General features: G+C 38.2%; 1 protein-coding gene across 10 annotated transcripts in view; it reads right to left on the bottom strand.

The window, feature by feature from the left end:
* Positions 1-14,330, bottom strand: part of Cadps2 (calcium dependent secretion activator 2) — a 544,863-nt gene that overhangs the window by 186,824 nt on the left and 343,709 nt on the right. For all 10 annotated transcript variants that reach the window (XM_016006862.3, XM_016006864.3, XM_076566153.1 and 7 more), the window contains exon 9: positions 338-404. In XM_016006862.3, the coding sequence (XP_015862348.3) occupies positions 338-404 (67 nt within the window). The remainder of the gene's footprint in view (positions 1-337; positions 405-14,330) is intronic.

Below are 14,330 nucleotides of genomic sequence, written 5' to 3'. Positions count from 1 at the left end.
GCACTTTGCAATGACTATTGAATTTGATGCTATAACTGGCTGAACACAGAAGCTGGCAAAGGGAAATTCTAGTACACCAGACAATAAAGCAATGTATAGAATAGAATGATGGTCATTTCACTATAAGCTGCTTGTCTTGTTATTTGATATAAAAGCGTTATTTGTGTTGGCATACAATGAATTCAGTACCTCTTTATTTTCAAATGAATTATTTAAAATAATTCTCAACTTTAATTGTGAATGCAGGAATTATTAGAAGTAGATATGACACAAACAAAAAACAGTGTGAGAGTCAGTGTCAAAAAGCAATTACTTAACAGGAAAATGCATGACTGACCTGAACAAGAACAAAGTAACGCTTTTTCCATCTTTTCCAAACCTTCTGTCCAAGGGCATACAGATACCTGGTAAGAAAAACAAAAGAGTATATAAATAACGGTGCAGCGCTCCACAGCCATAGGTCTTCTATAGGTATTTATGAGACCAGCCTGCTAAAGGCAAAGTTGAGTTTATCTGAAATCGGAGACAACATGCAGCTTCTGTGTTACAAGACGGCTGTGCTGATTCTCGATTCCTGAAAGGGAATTGATTTATGTGGCTTACAATTTGTCAGTCCTTACAACAAATTGAACGAAGTAGGAGTTAGAAAGGATAATCAAAGAACCAGTTGGAATTTTATTTTCACACATGTTTCTTAGGAGATACAGAGGCTATGAGCGAAGGAACTTGTACTGAATTCTTCAGTGCTCAGACGGCTGGAGCTAATGAGTGTGGCCTGAGGAGGAGGTAGATACAGAGCCAAGAATCCAGGGTGAAAGGTCATTGTCCAGCTGGGTGACCTTGCGATATGCCTGCGCCAATATCCATTCCCATTTCTTTGTCTATTAGAGGACAACACTGGGTGTCCTGATTTCCACATACCTTGGCAGCTCTGTCATTTTGAGATTTACGTGGCTTATGGAAGCTCTTCAACTGAACATTCTTTTTTTTACTATGAAACTCAGCTAATTAAAAAAAAGGTGACATAATTTGGTTTAGCACAAGCTATGGCTTTAATTTTGCATGATGTCTATAATCTGAAATGAAATGATTAACCTGGTCATGCCTTTGAGTAGAACCCCTTTGTTGTATGTGTTCGTATGTGTATGGAAATGAATGTACATGCTCTTGTGTGTATGTTCATGCGGAATCCAGAGGTCAACCTCAGGGGAGCTATCCCTTTTTGTTTTTTGAGTCAGGGTTTCTCAATGGCTTGGAGCTTGCTAAGTAGTCTAGGTGGGCTGGTCAATGGTTGATGATCTTCCTGTCTCTGCCTTCTCAATCCTGGGATTAAAATCATGTGAAATTATGCTTAGTTTCTTTATCTGGGTTCCAGCCACTTTACCTACTGAGTTATTTCCCCAGCCCTGAGAATAGAATTTCTGTTCTTACCAGTATAAAGGCTATTCAAATGAACTTAATCTATGTACAGTAATAAAGAATGTCACATCTAAGACTTAGAGAACTGACCTCTCACAATTTCATAGCAGAAATTTTAGCTTTTGTTTTATAACCCACTTTATGAAACAAAACAAACTTATCTTTTTTCTTTCTTAAAAAATACTAATATGGGATGCTTGTGAAGGTATAGTAGATGTATGGACATTGACTTCAATACCACTGGGAGTATAACAGGAACCCTTTCTCCTGAGAAATAGCATGACAAGATGAAGAAATGCCTAACTTTTTATTATGGAGTTACTCAGATAATAGAGTCCCACGTAATAAAGTATGTCTACAAGGAAACATGGGATACTACAATTTTTTTTGTTTTTTTTTTATTTTTTATTTTTTTATAAGTAAATTTATTTTACGACATCATTTAGTTCAACATAATAGCCACAGATTCCCCTGTTTTCCCACTCTCGTCCCCCTCCCCCTCCCCCCAGCCCACCCCCCATTCCCACCTCCTCCAGATCAAGGTCTCCCCCGAGGACCGGGATCGACCTGGTAGACTCAGTCCAGCCAGGTCCAGTCCCCCCCTCCCAGACCGAGCCAAGCGTCCCTGCATAGGTCCCAGGATTCAAACAGCCAACTCATGCAACTAGCCCAGGACCCGGCACCAACACACAGCTGCCTCCCAAACAGATCAAGCCAAATGACTGTCTCACCCATTCAGGGGGCCTGATCCAGTTGGGGGCCCCTCAGCCTTTGGTTCATAGATCCTGTGCTTCCATTCATTTGGTTATTTGTCCCTGTGCTTTAGCCAACCTTGGCTTCAACAATTCTCGCTCATATAAACCCTCTTAGGATACTACAATTTTTATTACTGAAAATTGCTGACAAATTCTCAAAGGTAAGGGATGTATTCACTAAATGCTAATATGGCATATTCATAGAAAGAAATATCTTGACACTAAAATTATGACTTTGATAAAGTTAATAAAATATAGAAAACATTTTATTCTATAATGTTACATGAAAGGTTCAGGATTTAACATTATACCTATACTTTATGATTTGGGATTTCTAGGAACAAGGATGAAATAAATATTTAAAAAATTAATAACTGTATTACCTGAGTAATTAATACAGTAAATTAATAACTGTATTACTGAGGAGTGAAATTATGGCACACTTAACTTTCTTTATGTTATAGAATTATGTTAACTTAACCGTCCTATGTTGTCTACAACATCAGAATTAGGAAAAAGAACTAAAGAGCTATTAAAGTTCAAAACAACTGGGATCTTGCATTGGAAGTATCACTCAAATGGCCCAATCAATTATTCATTTGCTGTTAGACACATCAGCTAAGTGTGGTGAGTTCCTCTCTAGCAATCATGATGTCTGTTTTGGTGGATGAAATGTGGGCTCATTTAGATCCTGGTGGAGATGTCAGCTCTTTTTGTTCTCACCTGTTCACTGTTTCTTCCCAAGGTCCCCTAAACGCCCTTTCTTTTAGCCCCTAATTTCTCCTCTGTGGTTGTGGTGATAGGTGTTCAGCTGCTCTCTTTCTGTCTTTTCTATATAATTTCCCTCTCCTGAAATGCACATACTCACGTTCCTATTACAGGGTTAACAACAGTGACCCAAGGAGCTTGCTACTGTGGACACGATGGATGCTCTCTATAAAAGGGCACTGGCAGGATGTGTACTTAATAGTGGCTCAGGAGCCACAGAGGGCACTGGGAATAACCTCTGCCCATGACCACAGCCTGCTTCTCAGCTCTCTCAAAGCATCTCACTTTGCAGAGTGCTGGGCAGATGGGTCACACATAAGTGAAAGTGAGTAGAGAGATACATGAATCATCATTACCACATGCAAATTAGTATGAGTGTTCTAACAGTGTAGGTTCTGTGTGAGGAGCACTAGCCAGCTGAACATCATTCAAAATGATGCACCAATGAATTTAGAAGGACAACTCCTAGTTTCTCTGCAAACGGACAGTAGAGGTGTGTGTGTGTCTCTCTCTCTCTCTCTGTGTGTGTGTGTGTGTGTGTGTGTGTGTGTGTGTGTGAATATATACATACAGCATTTGGAGACTAGTGGATGATTTTAGAAGGAGGAAGAATGACAGAAAATTGGGTACTGGAAGCAAGATATTTGGATGTCGGTTCCTGAAGTGTTTCAGCTACTGCACCATGAGAAAGAATTTGTTTGAACATACACATTAAGTGACAATTGTCCAAATACATCCAGAAATGAACTGGCCATAAGAATCTTATGGTCTCTACACATAAACATGAAATAACAGTCAATGAAATGTTACCAAAAAGGAAGTGTTGTAAACACTACAGAAAAAACACAAACTCATTGGGGTGGTGGTGGCATACACCTTTAATCTCAGCACTTGGGAGGTGAAGGTATGTGGATCTCTGAGTTCGAGGCCAGCCTGGTCTACAGAGTGAGTTCCAGGCCAGCCAAGGCTACACAGAGAAACCCTGTCTGGAGAAAAAAATATTAGCCAAATGAAATTTTTATATAAAAATGAAAATGAGTGAAATATATCAAAAAATATATAAATACTGAAAAAGCTATGTTAAAGTTTATCTGTGCCTTGTTTTTTTATCACAGCATGTGACTGAGTCCCAAGGCCTAGCTGCCTTACTTTTGTAAGAACAGACTCTCTTCATAAGGAATGTATTGAAAAGTAATGAATGCATGAAGAACAATAATTTACCAATATTGTTTTAAAATGAAAACTTTAAACTCACATAGCAAGAAATGATTTAGGTTGCCATTAAAAGAGATGCTAAAAATAATAAAAAATGATCATCTTGTGGCCACTACTACAATCAACTTGTAGAATGACAGGTTCCTTATGCCCATCATGTTCAGTCCTTTCCTCATATCCTCTGTGTATGAGTCTATTTTTGACATTATCATTCATTCTGGTTTCTACAATGTCACTGGGATTATATAGCATACAACAATTTGTGTCTGAGTTCCTTCCTTTAGAAAAACACTTCTGGGGTTCATTTTTCTTATTACATGTACCAGGAGTCTGTTCCCATTTATTGCTAAGCAGCATACTCCACTGTATGAATGTACTCACAAGTTGGCACACGTGTGTGAGTTATTTCCACACTTTTGCTTATGAAAAATAAAGATGCCATGAACATTTGTGTGTAAGCCTTTAGAGTTTCCATGTTTTTGTTTCTCTTGTTCTAGTGTCTGAAACTAGATTGCTATAACATATTGCAAGTGTTTGTTTAACTGTGTGAGAAATTGCTAGACAGTTTTTTCAAAGTGACTGTGGTGTGCTGCATTGCCACTCGATGTGAGAGTGTACCTTGCTTTTGTAATGATAAAAATCACTCTAAAGACTGCTGGCAATGGTCAAGAGACAGCCGGGACTGACCTACTCTGGTGATGGGATGGCCAAACACCCTAATAGTTGTGCCAGAAACCCCATCCAAGGACTGAGGAATCTGGATGCAGACATCCATGGCTCGGCCCCGAGTGGAGCGCTGGGAGTCTAATTAGCGAGAAAGAGGAGGGTTTATATGAGCGAGAATTGTTGAAACCAAGGTTAGATAAAGCACAGGGACAAATAGCCAAATGAATGGAAACACATGAACTATGAACCAAAGGCTGAGGGGCCCCCAACTGGATCAGGTCCTCTGAATAGGTGAGACAGTTGATTGGCTTGATCTGTTTGGGAGGCATCTATGCAGTGGTACCAGATCCTGGGCTCATTGCATGAGTTAGCTGTTTGAAACCTGGGACTTATGCAGCGACGCTTGGCTCAATCTGGGAGGAGGGGACTGGACCTGCCTGGACTGAGTCTACCAGGTCGATCTCAGTCCTCAGGGGAGGCTTTGCCCTGGAGGAGGTGGAAATGGGGCATGGGCTGGGGTGAAGGGGAGGGGGACAGGAAGGGGGAGAACAAGGGAATCTGTGATTGTTATGTAGAACTGAATGGTATTGTAAAATAAAATAAAATTAAAAAAAAAATCACTGCTAAGGAGTACTCTGGGTATGTGGTCATTCTGACTCCATAGCTATTTCTCAATACCTCCGTCTTGAGTATAGTGGAGAACTCCTCGAACACTTTCCCTGTTAAATGAGCTCTTCAGTTTTCAAGGCTCTTTTAGTGTTTAAAATTCAGAAGAGTCTATATTCATTACAGATTATTGGGATTACTGGGAAGGGTTGGAGTATGGAGGATTGAGTAAAAGCAGCACATGTTATTATTATATAAACACCAGGCAGTCCATTGATCAGAAAATATCTTACAAAAATCAAAACACATTCTCTCTCAATCCATCTGAAGACCTAGTGTGGCTACTGAATCACACCAACTTGCCATTTATTCTTTTTTAAAATGTTCAATGCAAGGTATCACATTACTTCTTTTATGGTATCTATTTCCCAAAAGCTTTTTTTTTTCAATTTTAGGAAAATAAGAAAATTTATTCTGAAATTATGTTTTATTAGATAATATGTGTTATGTCCTACATATTAATGTTGGGATACTCGTCAATTACTGAAAAATGAGTTACTCTCTCTAGAGAGAGGGGTTGTATCAGATCTATACTAATTTTTAGGGAATTTGTACACCATAAATGACTTCAAATAGTGATAAAAGACAATTCCACATTTCTTTAATGATTTAGAAAGTGCCTCAGGACACCTTGGGACCACTACTACAAACACCAATTATAACTGCCTAATGTTCAACAAAAAGTTTGGTTGATTGTTTTAACTATTTGACACAAAATGGCAGTATTATTAGACACATCCTTGAAAGCTATTTACTTGTTTTTATTTGTGTTTTAAAACAGTAGTATATTTTATAAGTCAAGCTTACATTTCCTCTTGTCATTCAAATTCTGAACAAAGTGGTGTCTCACTGCTCTATGAAACTGGGTTCTACCAAACAAAGATGGGGTACGGTGGGGTTATCTGTAGAACTGTTCCTCATCTTAGATGGGACAGGATTTGCTTAGAGTACTAAGGGTCTGCTGCTGGGTTGTCTCTGATGCTGCAGTCCTTGTAGTATTTTGAAACTTGTCTAGTCATCGCTGGCTTCCTTTTGATTGCATGATCAACTAAATAATAAAGTTGTTCTTAAACAGTATGAAAATCAGACCTGCTAAATACTTGTCAAAACGGGAACACACACTTTCTTCTTGGTGGCAATTTACAAATGCTGTGTAATAAAGTAAGTGTCACCTAGCATGACACAAGCATTCTCTGATAAGCACTGTAATTTTTTCCCTACTTTGTTTTACAAATGAGAGCAGATGCATTTATTTATTTTGTTGAGGAGGCTTACATTACTCATTTTCAACACCATAGACTTCTGCTTTAAACAAAACATTTTAAAAATCTTAAATTTTATTTTTTAACAAAACACAAATAAAAGCAGTATTCATGGTCATGCTCCATGCTCTACTCCCCTCCGAATATGGCCATAGGAGAAAGGATCCCTAGCTACGAGTTACATTTGATCCAAGAATTATTGAAGAGGGTTCAAAGGAGATACTGTATGGCACATCTTCTTACACACTGCCAGCACTATAGCAAATATGCAGCTGTTCCCCATTGAAATGCCTTCAGTGTACCGCAGTACTCATGTAACTAGAGTATCTGGGATTATTCGAAAATAACTGCTCAGATACTATTTAAAAGTATTTGCTTTCATCAATACACCCAACTTAAGTGTTAAGAAGTTGCTCTCTTTGAATAAAAAATTATCTGCTTAACTTTAAAATCTTCTCTTCTTACACTGGATTAGGTAACAAAGAAATTAGCAGCCCTGACACAATGCTGGGGCTTAACACAGGAGCATAAAGCCTTGGAGCATTTGGTTTCCTAAGTCAGCCCAAACACAGCAAAGCTCTTACAGACCTACTGCCTCAGCCAGGGAGAGTTCTGTTGGAGAGCAAGATTTTTTTCTTCCAAAGAATCACTGTCAAGAGGGAAGACAAAAAACAACTAAATTATTCCTGATTCCTGGCCTGTGATATACTTTTGTGTATTCAACAACCCCATGAGGTCATATTGTATCTTCACGTATCAGAGAAATAGAATGCCAGACTCCACAATTTTTGAGTGTCAATTTAAAATATGATGCTAGGGGAAAGTTTTAAAAGAAAAGAAAATGATGATAGTATTTGCCTACTTGATCTTTCTTTCCACCTCTTTTTTTCTCTCTCTCTATTGGTCAAACCTCAAGACACAAAAGCTTCTACCCATAAGATATACACATTATTTTCAGCCTTTAAAAAAAAAAACAATACTTTCACCTGGTCATTAGAGTATCTCATTAAAAAATGCACAGCCTCTTTGGAAGCAACACTGTTTAAAAAAGTCATCTGTTAACAAACCAGATGAAAAGATGAAAGCTATACCTGGGCTACATCTCAAGGTTTTCCTTTAGGAATGAATTAACCTAGGCTTTACAAAATCTCTCAGGATGTTCTAGGACAACAGGAATAAAAACTTCTTTAAACTTATGGGGATCATCAACTGTATGTATTCTAGTATCAAACATGTTACAATAACAGAGGTACATAACATGAAGTTCAGTAGAAAATAAACTTTAAGACAGACAAAGACTGTCATAACTGCTAAGCTTGCTTTTCTTAACATCACTGTCACAAAAGTATTTCAAATGCCATCCTGTGCAATATCCTGTTGAGTATATACTTAAAAAGATAAATTAAAATAAAACACACTGGGAAAGTATTTCAAATGCCGTTCTGTGCAATATCCTGTTGAGTATATACTTAAAAAGATAAATTAAAACAAAACATTCTGGGAATTATCTTTCTTTAAGCCAGTACTCTCAGAGGTATATTTTAGTAATAAATTAAGTATTTTCTATAAATACAATATAGTCCATGCTGATACACACACACACACACACAAACATACATAATAAAAAAGTTAATGAAATACGGAGAACTCATTTTCTAAACAGTCTTAATAGACTGAGATTAAACTCATCCTCCAACATGATACACATGGACTGTAGCATGTATTTTCCTAGTCATAGTAATGGCATAGCTAATACTATACATGTCACGTTTGGGATAGGAAATGGTTACAAGAAAGAAAAGGTCCCATTTAACCAAACACTTTAAAAACACTCTATACAACCTTTCTAACTTGAGGATTATCCAAAGAATGCTTTCAACACAAAAATTCTCCACTTTACTAAATATTATAGTTTAGTTTCAATTAGAATGATGGCATACAATTCTAATATAAAAGAGAATATGACAATTTATTTGCATAGAGTCCATGCTGTGAGAGTTCATGGTTTTACTTTATGAAGAAAAATCATCACTAATGAATATTTGAAAAACATAATTGTATACAGAAGATGGGAATTATTCAGTGCTTGCGGAAAAAAAAAAGAACTATTACTTTGGGTGGATCACTTATGAGTCCAGCTTTCTATTCAAAGAAACAGAACAATCAATCTACATGTTGAATAATAAAGGCTTTTCTTCTACAAGGCTTCGTTTTTCAAGGAAAAATACAGAAAGAAAAAAATCAATATAGAGAGTAGTTTAGTCCTGGAAAGGGCTTTCTTAAAGAGAAACCCCAGTCAAGGTTGAAAGAGCAATTAATGCAGCCTCAAAAAGCTGGGCCATTCTGATAGAGTTCGGTTAACATGTGGCAGAAGTAATCATCCACTTGTGAAAATGATTTTCGGTTCATTCTCAAACACCTTTCAGACACTCATGATCCCATTTAACTGACAACAATACAGGCTATCTGTGGGCACCATTGCATTTGATGTGAAAACCAATGGGGACCAAATGCCCTTAGGCACTTTCAGTCTTCCGCCACATTCTCTGCTGCTTGCGTAAAAGTAAAAGGAATCCTCCTTTCACTACATTCTTGCTTTCATTTAACTCCACAAGATTAAGCCTTTTTCTTTTCTTCTTTTTTTCTTTTTTTGCTTTTGTTTTCAGGCAAGGATGAGAAAAGAAACTGAATCAAGACAACACTGTGACCTGAGCATTAGGAAACCTAGAAGTAAATACTTTCTAGTTGGTTTTTTAACTTCCTATATTTGGACAGGAAAGAGTACAAAAGAACGGGTCTTCACCAAACAAAGTACCTGACAGTTGGAGAGAAGTTAGGGCCAAGAAGAAAACAGTAACTCTTAACGCAGAGCAACAAGTTAAGTTTCCATGAGATCCAGGAGACAGAGTGAGAGACGAGAGTGAGGGACAGTCTCCTTATTTACTTAGTTAGTACTCCGTATAGAATCTAGAGTGGAAAGCTATCGATCTCTTTGTAAGAGTTTTGCTTTCTTATAGTTAAACTTCAGCTGGCATCAGCATCTTAACAGCTGAATGTAGAAAAGTAACATTATGTATCCAAACACAAGGCAAATAATCTAAGTCAAATTGTTTAGAGAAATTTTTCTCTAAGAAGATAGTTTCTCAGCCAAATGTGGTGGCTCTTACTTGTCATCACAACAGTTAGGCGGCCGAGGCAAGGAGACTGAGAATATGAGGCCAGCTTGTTCTGTACAGGGAGTTCCAGACTAGTCCGGGCTCTTTAATGATATCCCTTTTCATATAAGAAAAATTAAAAAGAAGAGGGTATGCTAAAAATTTATCTTTGCTAATGATCTGGTGACATTCTTTTAGAACTCAATTAGCAGAAAAAAATATCCAAAATATATAGTTTTTTTTTTTTTTTGTTTTTTTTGTTTTGGTTTTTCGAGACAGGGTTTCTCTGTGTAGCTTTGCGCCTTTCCTGGGACTCACTTGGTAGCCCAGGCTGGCCTCGAACTCACAGAGATCCACCTGGCTCTGCCTCCCGAGTGCTGGGATTAAAGGCGTGCGCCACCACCGCCCGGCTCAAAATATATAGTTTTAATCGTACATGTCCTCACAAAGTTCAACATCTTCAAAATTATACCAATGTCTTATTTTCTTAAAACATACTTTCATTGACAAACTATATGTATTTAAACACAGCATGCATTTAAATAAGCATATATTATAGAATGTCTAAATGAAGTTAATTAATATTGTATTGTCTTAATATATTCAGCCATAGAATAAATACTTCACAGAGGCACAATTCCTTGCTTTTTACCCAATTTAATTGTTTTTCTCTCCCCCTTATTATCCAGCAACTTTGTTGCTTTCTTAAATGCTAAGAAAAAGTTATTGATTTTTAAGCTGATTATAGGACGTCCCAGACATAATTTTTTTTTTTTTTTGGACAGGGTTTCTCTGTGCAGCTTTGTGCCTTTCCTGGATCTCGCTCCGTAGACCAGGCTGGCCTTGAACTTACAAAGATCCACCTGCCTCTGCCTCGTGAGTGCTGGGATTAAAGGCATGCGCCACCACTGCCCAGCTACATAATTTTGTTGAGGGTATGGGCAGTCTAGCTTCCCTGTCTGAGCCAGGCAAGCATGCCTATATCACCAGGAAGAGTAATTGGTCTAGAAAATCCACATGTCTCTAGGGCCCAGTTTGACATCTTCCTAAAGGAAGGACATTCTGTAGCAAATGCCAAAACGGATCCCAGATACTTGACACTTCAAAGAAAATTATTTGCTGTTATGCACTACTAAAGATAACTTCTCTTTAGGGCAGAATATCTCCCTAAAGAAAAATGATCAACTATGGCTGAACATTATACACAATACAGGTAATAAAACTTTTAAGTTTTCATTTCTATAAATGGAGATGCTAATTTGCCTTCTTCAGACTTATATAAGTTTAAGTAAAATAGACACATGAAATGTTCATTTTCATAATCATCCTTTAACAATAGAATCAGCAAGAAGACAGCCCGAGATTCAGTGTGTTCCACAGAGTGCACACTGGATCACTGGATTCTAGGAGGCATCATGAAAGGAAGAGGTTTGGTGGGCAAATAAACACAACACTGAGTCATATGAAACTAAACAGGTTCTGTATGTGAGACTTCTAAGAGCCCATAGCCGACACTTTTAGTGAGACACGGAGAAAAATGTTGGGAGACAATAGTATGCATTGTATCTCAAAACCTCAGAATCTTTCCAAGGGAATGTGCTGTGGGAGCCCTCCTTTCTAATGTTGTTTTAGGGAAATAAGCTGGACAATAACCATGAGTAAGTCCTAAGCCATACAAGTACACAACTGAGCTTTTACATTTTGTTTAGAATGAACTCATGTCCCAGTCAGAAGCAGACTCCTTTTCACTTGTAAAGTGGCAAGGAATCTATTGATTTTGTATCTGAAAAAGAAGAAAGCTTGCTTTAAAATTTATTTTTTATGATTTATGATAACATCTGTCCATATACGTGATTCCTGAGAGGTCTCTCACCCTTCACCATTGCTTTGTGGGCTCCGTGAACAAGGACACAGGCTGGGAGCTCTGAAATTTTTCTAGGCTGACTCCACTGACTCATATTCTCATGACTTAGTTTGCAAAGCCCTTTATTTGAACCCTTCCTGCTGCTCAGCATGTTTCAGATTTTTCTTCCCAACAGCCTTGTTCTACATAAACTATGTCACCTGAACCTCACTTTAACGATCTGTGGCCAATCTTCTCTGCAGTCAAGGATTGTGGAGTTCTGGTTCAAGCGCTGAAGGGTTGAACAGCAAGATGCCCTGTCCATTTTTGCAGACCTGACATTCTACCGTGGCTTCCATGTGCCAGACTCTGCCTGCGGCCCCCCCCCCCCCCCCTGTTTAAGCTGTTTGGATCAGTTGGTCACAGCCCCAGCTTTGCTAGGGTTCATTTTAATGCTGCTCTGGAACTCTTTCTATGCATTCTGAACATTGCTCTCGTTTATAAACATGGCCTATGTCTGGATGCTTCCCATCACTTACTTCCACACTGAGCATCCCTTTGTTCAAATGCTCTGGGTTCTTACTGTTCTTCAAATTGTTTGCATGTTGTCTTTCCTACCCCAGTTGTCTGGTACTACTTAAAATTTTATCAATTTCTAGCATTTATTTAAGATGAGTTATTGTTTCAGTTTCACAATGCCTACTTATTCTCATCCCTTTGGCTCAAGTATAATTTTTGTAGGGCAGCCTACCATAATATACTGAATAAAATTATACACATTTATTTCCTAAATTAGGCGACATGAAAGTGTTTTTCCAATAGCTAGGCTATGTGTAATCTAATATCTATTACCTGCACAAAATGACCAACTTCTCACCACCCTCCTAATCACCAATGTTGGGTCTTTATATGGTACATGCTCTGCAATTATTTATGAATTACTGAGGGGCTGTTCCTAACTTGGTCATTAGGAACAATTATAATATAGAAATAGTGTCAGAAGAGAACTTTGGGTAAAAAGTATTTATGACCCACATTAAAATAAAATCAAACACCTTTGCATTTTCCACAAAATTGGCATTTATTTGGCTTGAGATAATCACATGACTTTAGCAGCAGAAAGTTATCCTAAAGTTATCCTAAACTGAAGTTAACACAGGAGAGCTAAGCAAAAAAGAAGCCAGAGAGCTTCAGGAATGCAGTGAGCCTTATATTCTTGTAACCCTAAAAGAGACTCGTAGTGTTTCTGAACCCCTAATGAAGACCACCTCACTCCAAACTATCGCAGATGCCTTCCCCATCAGAATCAGTGTGTGTTTAATGTCTGCAGACCTCAAAGTGACATTAGCAATTTAACTGCTACCAAAAATGCTTTTTAAAGAACTCAGTTATATACAAACATTGGGATTTTTTTGGTAGCAATGTAGGGCTTCTTTTTCCAAGTACTGAACAAATGAGCCATTTTGCAGACACATAATAAAATAACTGCTAATATTGATGAAGATAATACTAGAAAATGTGCCTGATTTCTATGAGAAATGAGCTTAAGAACTTCAGTGTTATTAGACAGGCTGTCTCAGACAATGATGTACAGTCCTATGCATAAGAAGATTTTACCGTGAGGCAAATGCAGGGACAGGCAGAGTATAAAGGGCTCCGGTATCCATGCTCACTTGTGCTTTGTAGCTCACCTGCTAGTTAGTAAGTTACCAAGTCTGGGGAGAGAAGTGTGGCCCACTGTGAGTAGAGAGCAGGGAGCCAGCAGGGTATCATAGTAATGCAGAAACTTGTGCCTGGAAACAAATAGATGCAGTTTGATTTGGGTTGTTTTTTTGCAGTCATTTTTATTTTTGGAAAATAGAGATGAATGTGTGAAAATAGGTGAGGAGGGTGTGCATGGGTGGGAAGGGAGGGAGAGGTAAACAGAGCTCATGAATAGTTTTCTTAGGTCTTATATCCCATAAACGGTAACATCTCACAAACAGAATTTTACTCTTGTCAGCGTCAGAAAGGGAGAAATATTTGCTTGACTACAGTAACCGTTGAATGTTGCATACAAAAAGGCCTTTCAAGCTACAGAATAAACCAAAGGGTTGTATTGGTATTAGACTAATAACAGGACACAAAGTATTTAGACTAGGGGGATAGAGAGGAGGTCCATGGGTTAAGAGCATTTGCTGCTCCTGCAGAGGACACAGGTGCAGTTCCCAGAACCCATAAAGAAGCGCCCGAGTTTGTAACTCCAGTTACAAGGATTCAATGCCCTCTCCTGGCTTCCACGGGCATCAGGCACACATATGGTGCACAGACAAACATGCAGGCAAAACACCTATACACATGACATTCTAAAAATGACTTATCTGGTTGAATACGAGGAGATAGCCTGGGGTACTGATACTTACTCAGCACTTGTATGGCTGAAGCAGAAGGATCAAGGGTTCCAAGTCAACTTGGGATAAATGACTTGCAGGCCCAACTGAGATCTACCCATCTCAAAAACAAGCAAGCAAACAAAAACAGAATAAAATGGGTGTGGTGGTAAAATCTTTTAACCCTAGTACTTGGGAGACAGAGGCAGACA

The sequence above is a fragment of the Peromyscus maniculatus genome, chromosome 3, assembly GCF_049852395.1.
Source record: "Peromyscus maniculatus bairdii isolate BWxNUB_F1_BW_parent chromosome 3, HU_Pman_BW_mat_3.1, whole genome shotgun sequence".
NCBI classification, from domain to species: domain Eukaryota; kingdom Metazoa; phylum Chordata; class Mammalia; order Rodentia; family Cricetidae; genus Peromyscus; species Peromyscus maniculatus.
The sequence above is the reverse complement of the archived record's forward strand: the minus strand, read 5'-3'. Positions and strand labels throughout refer to the sequence as shown.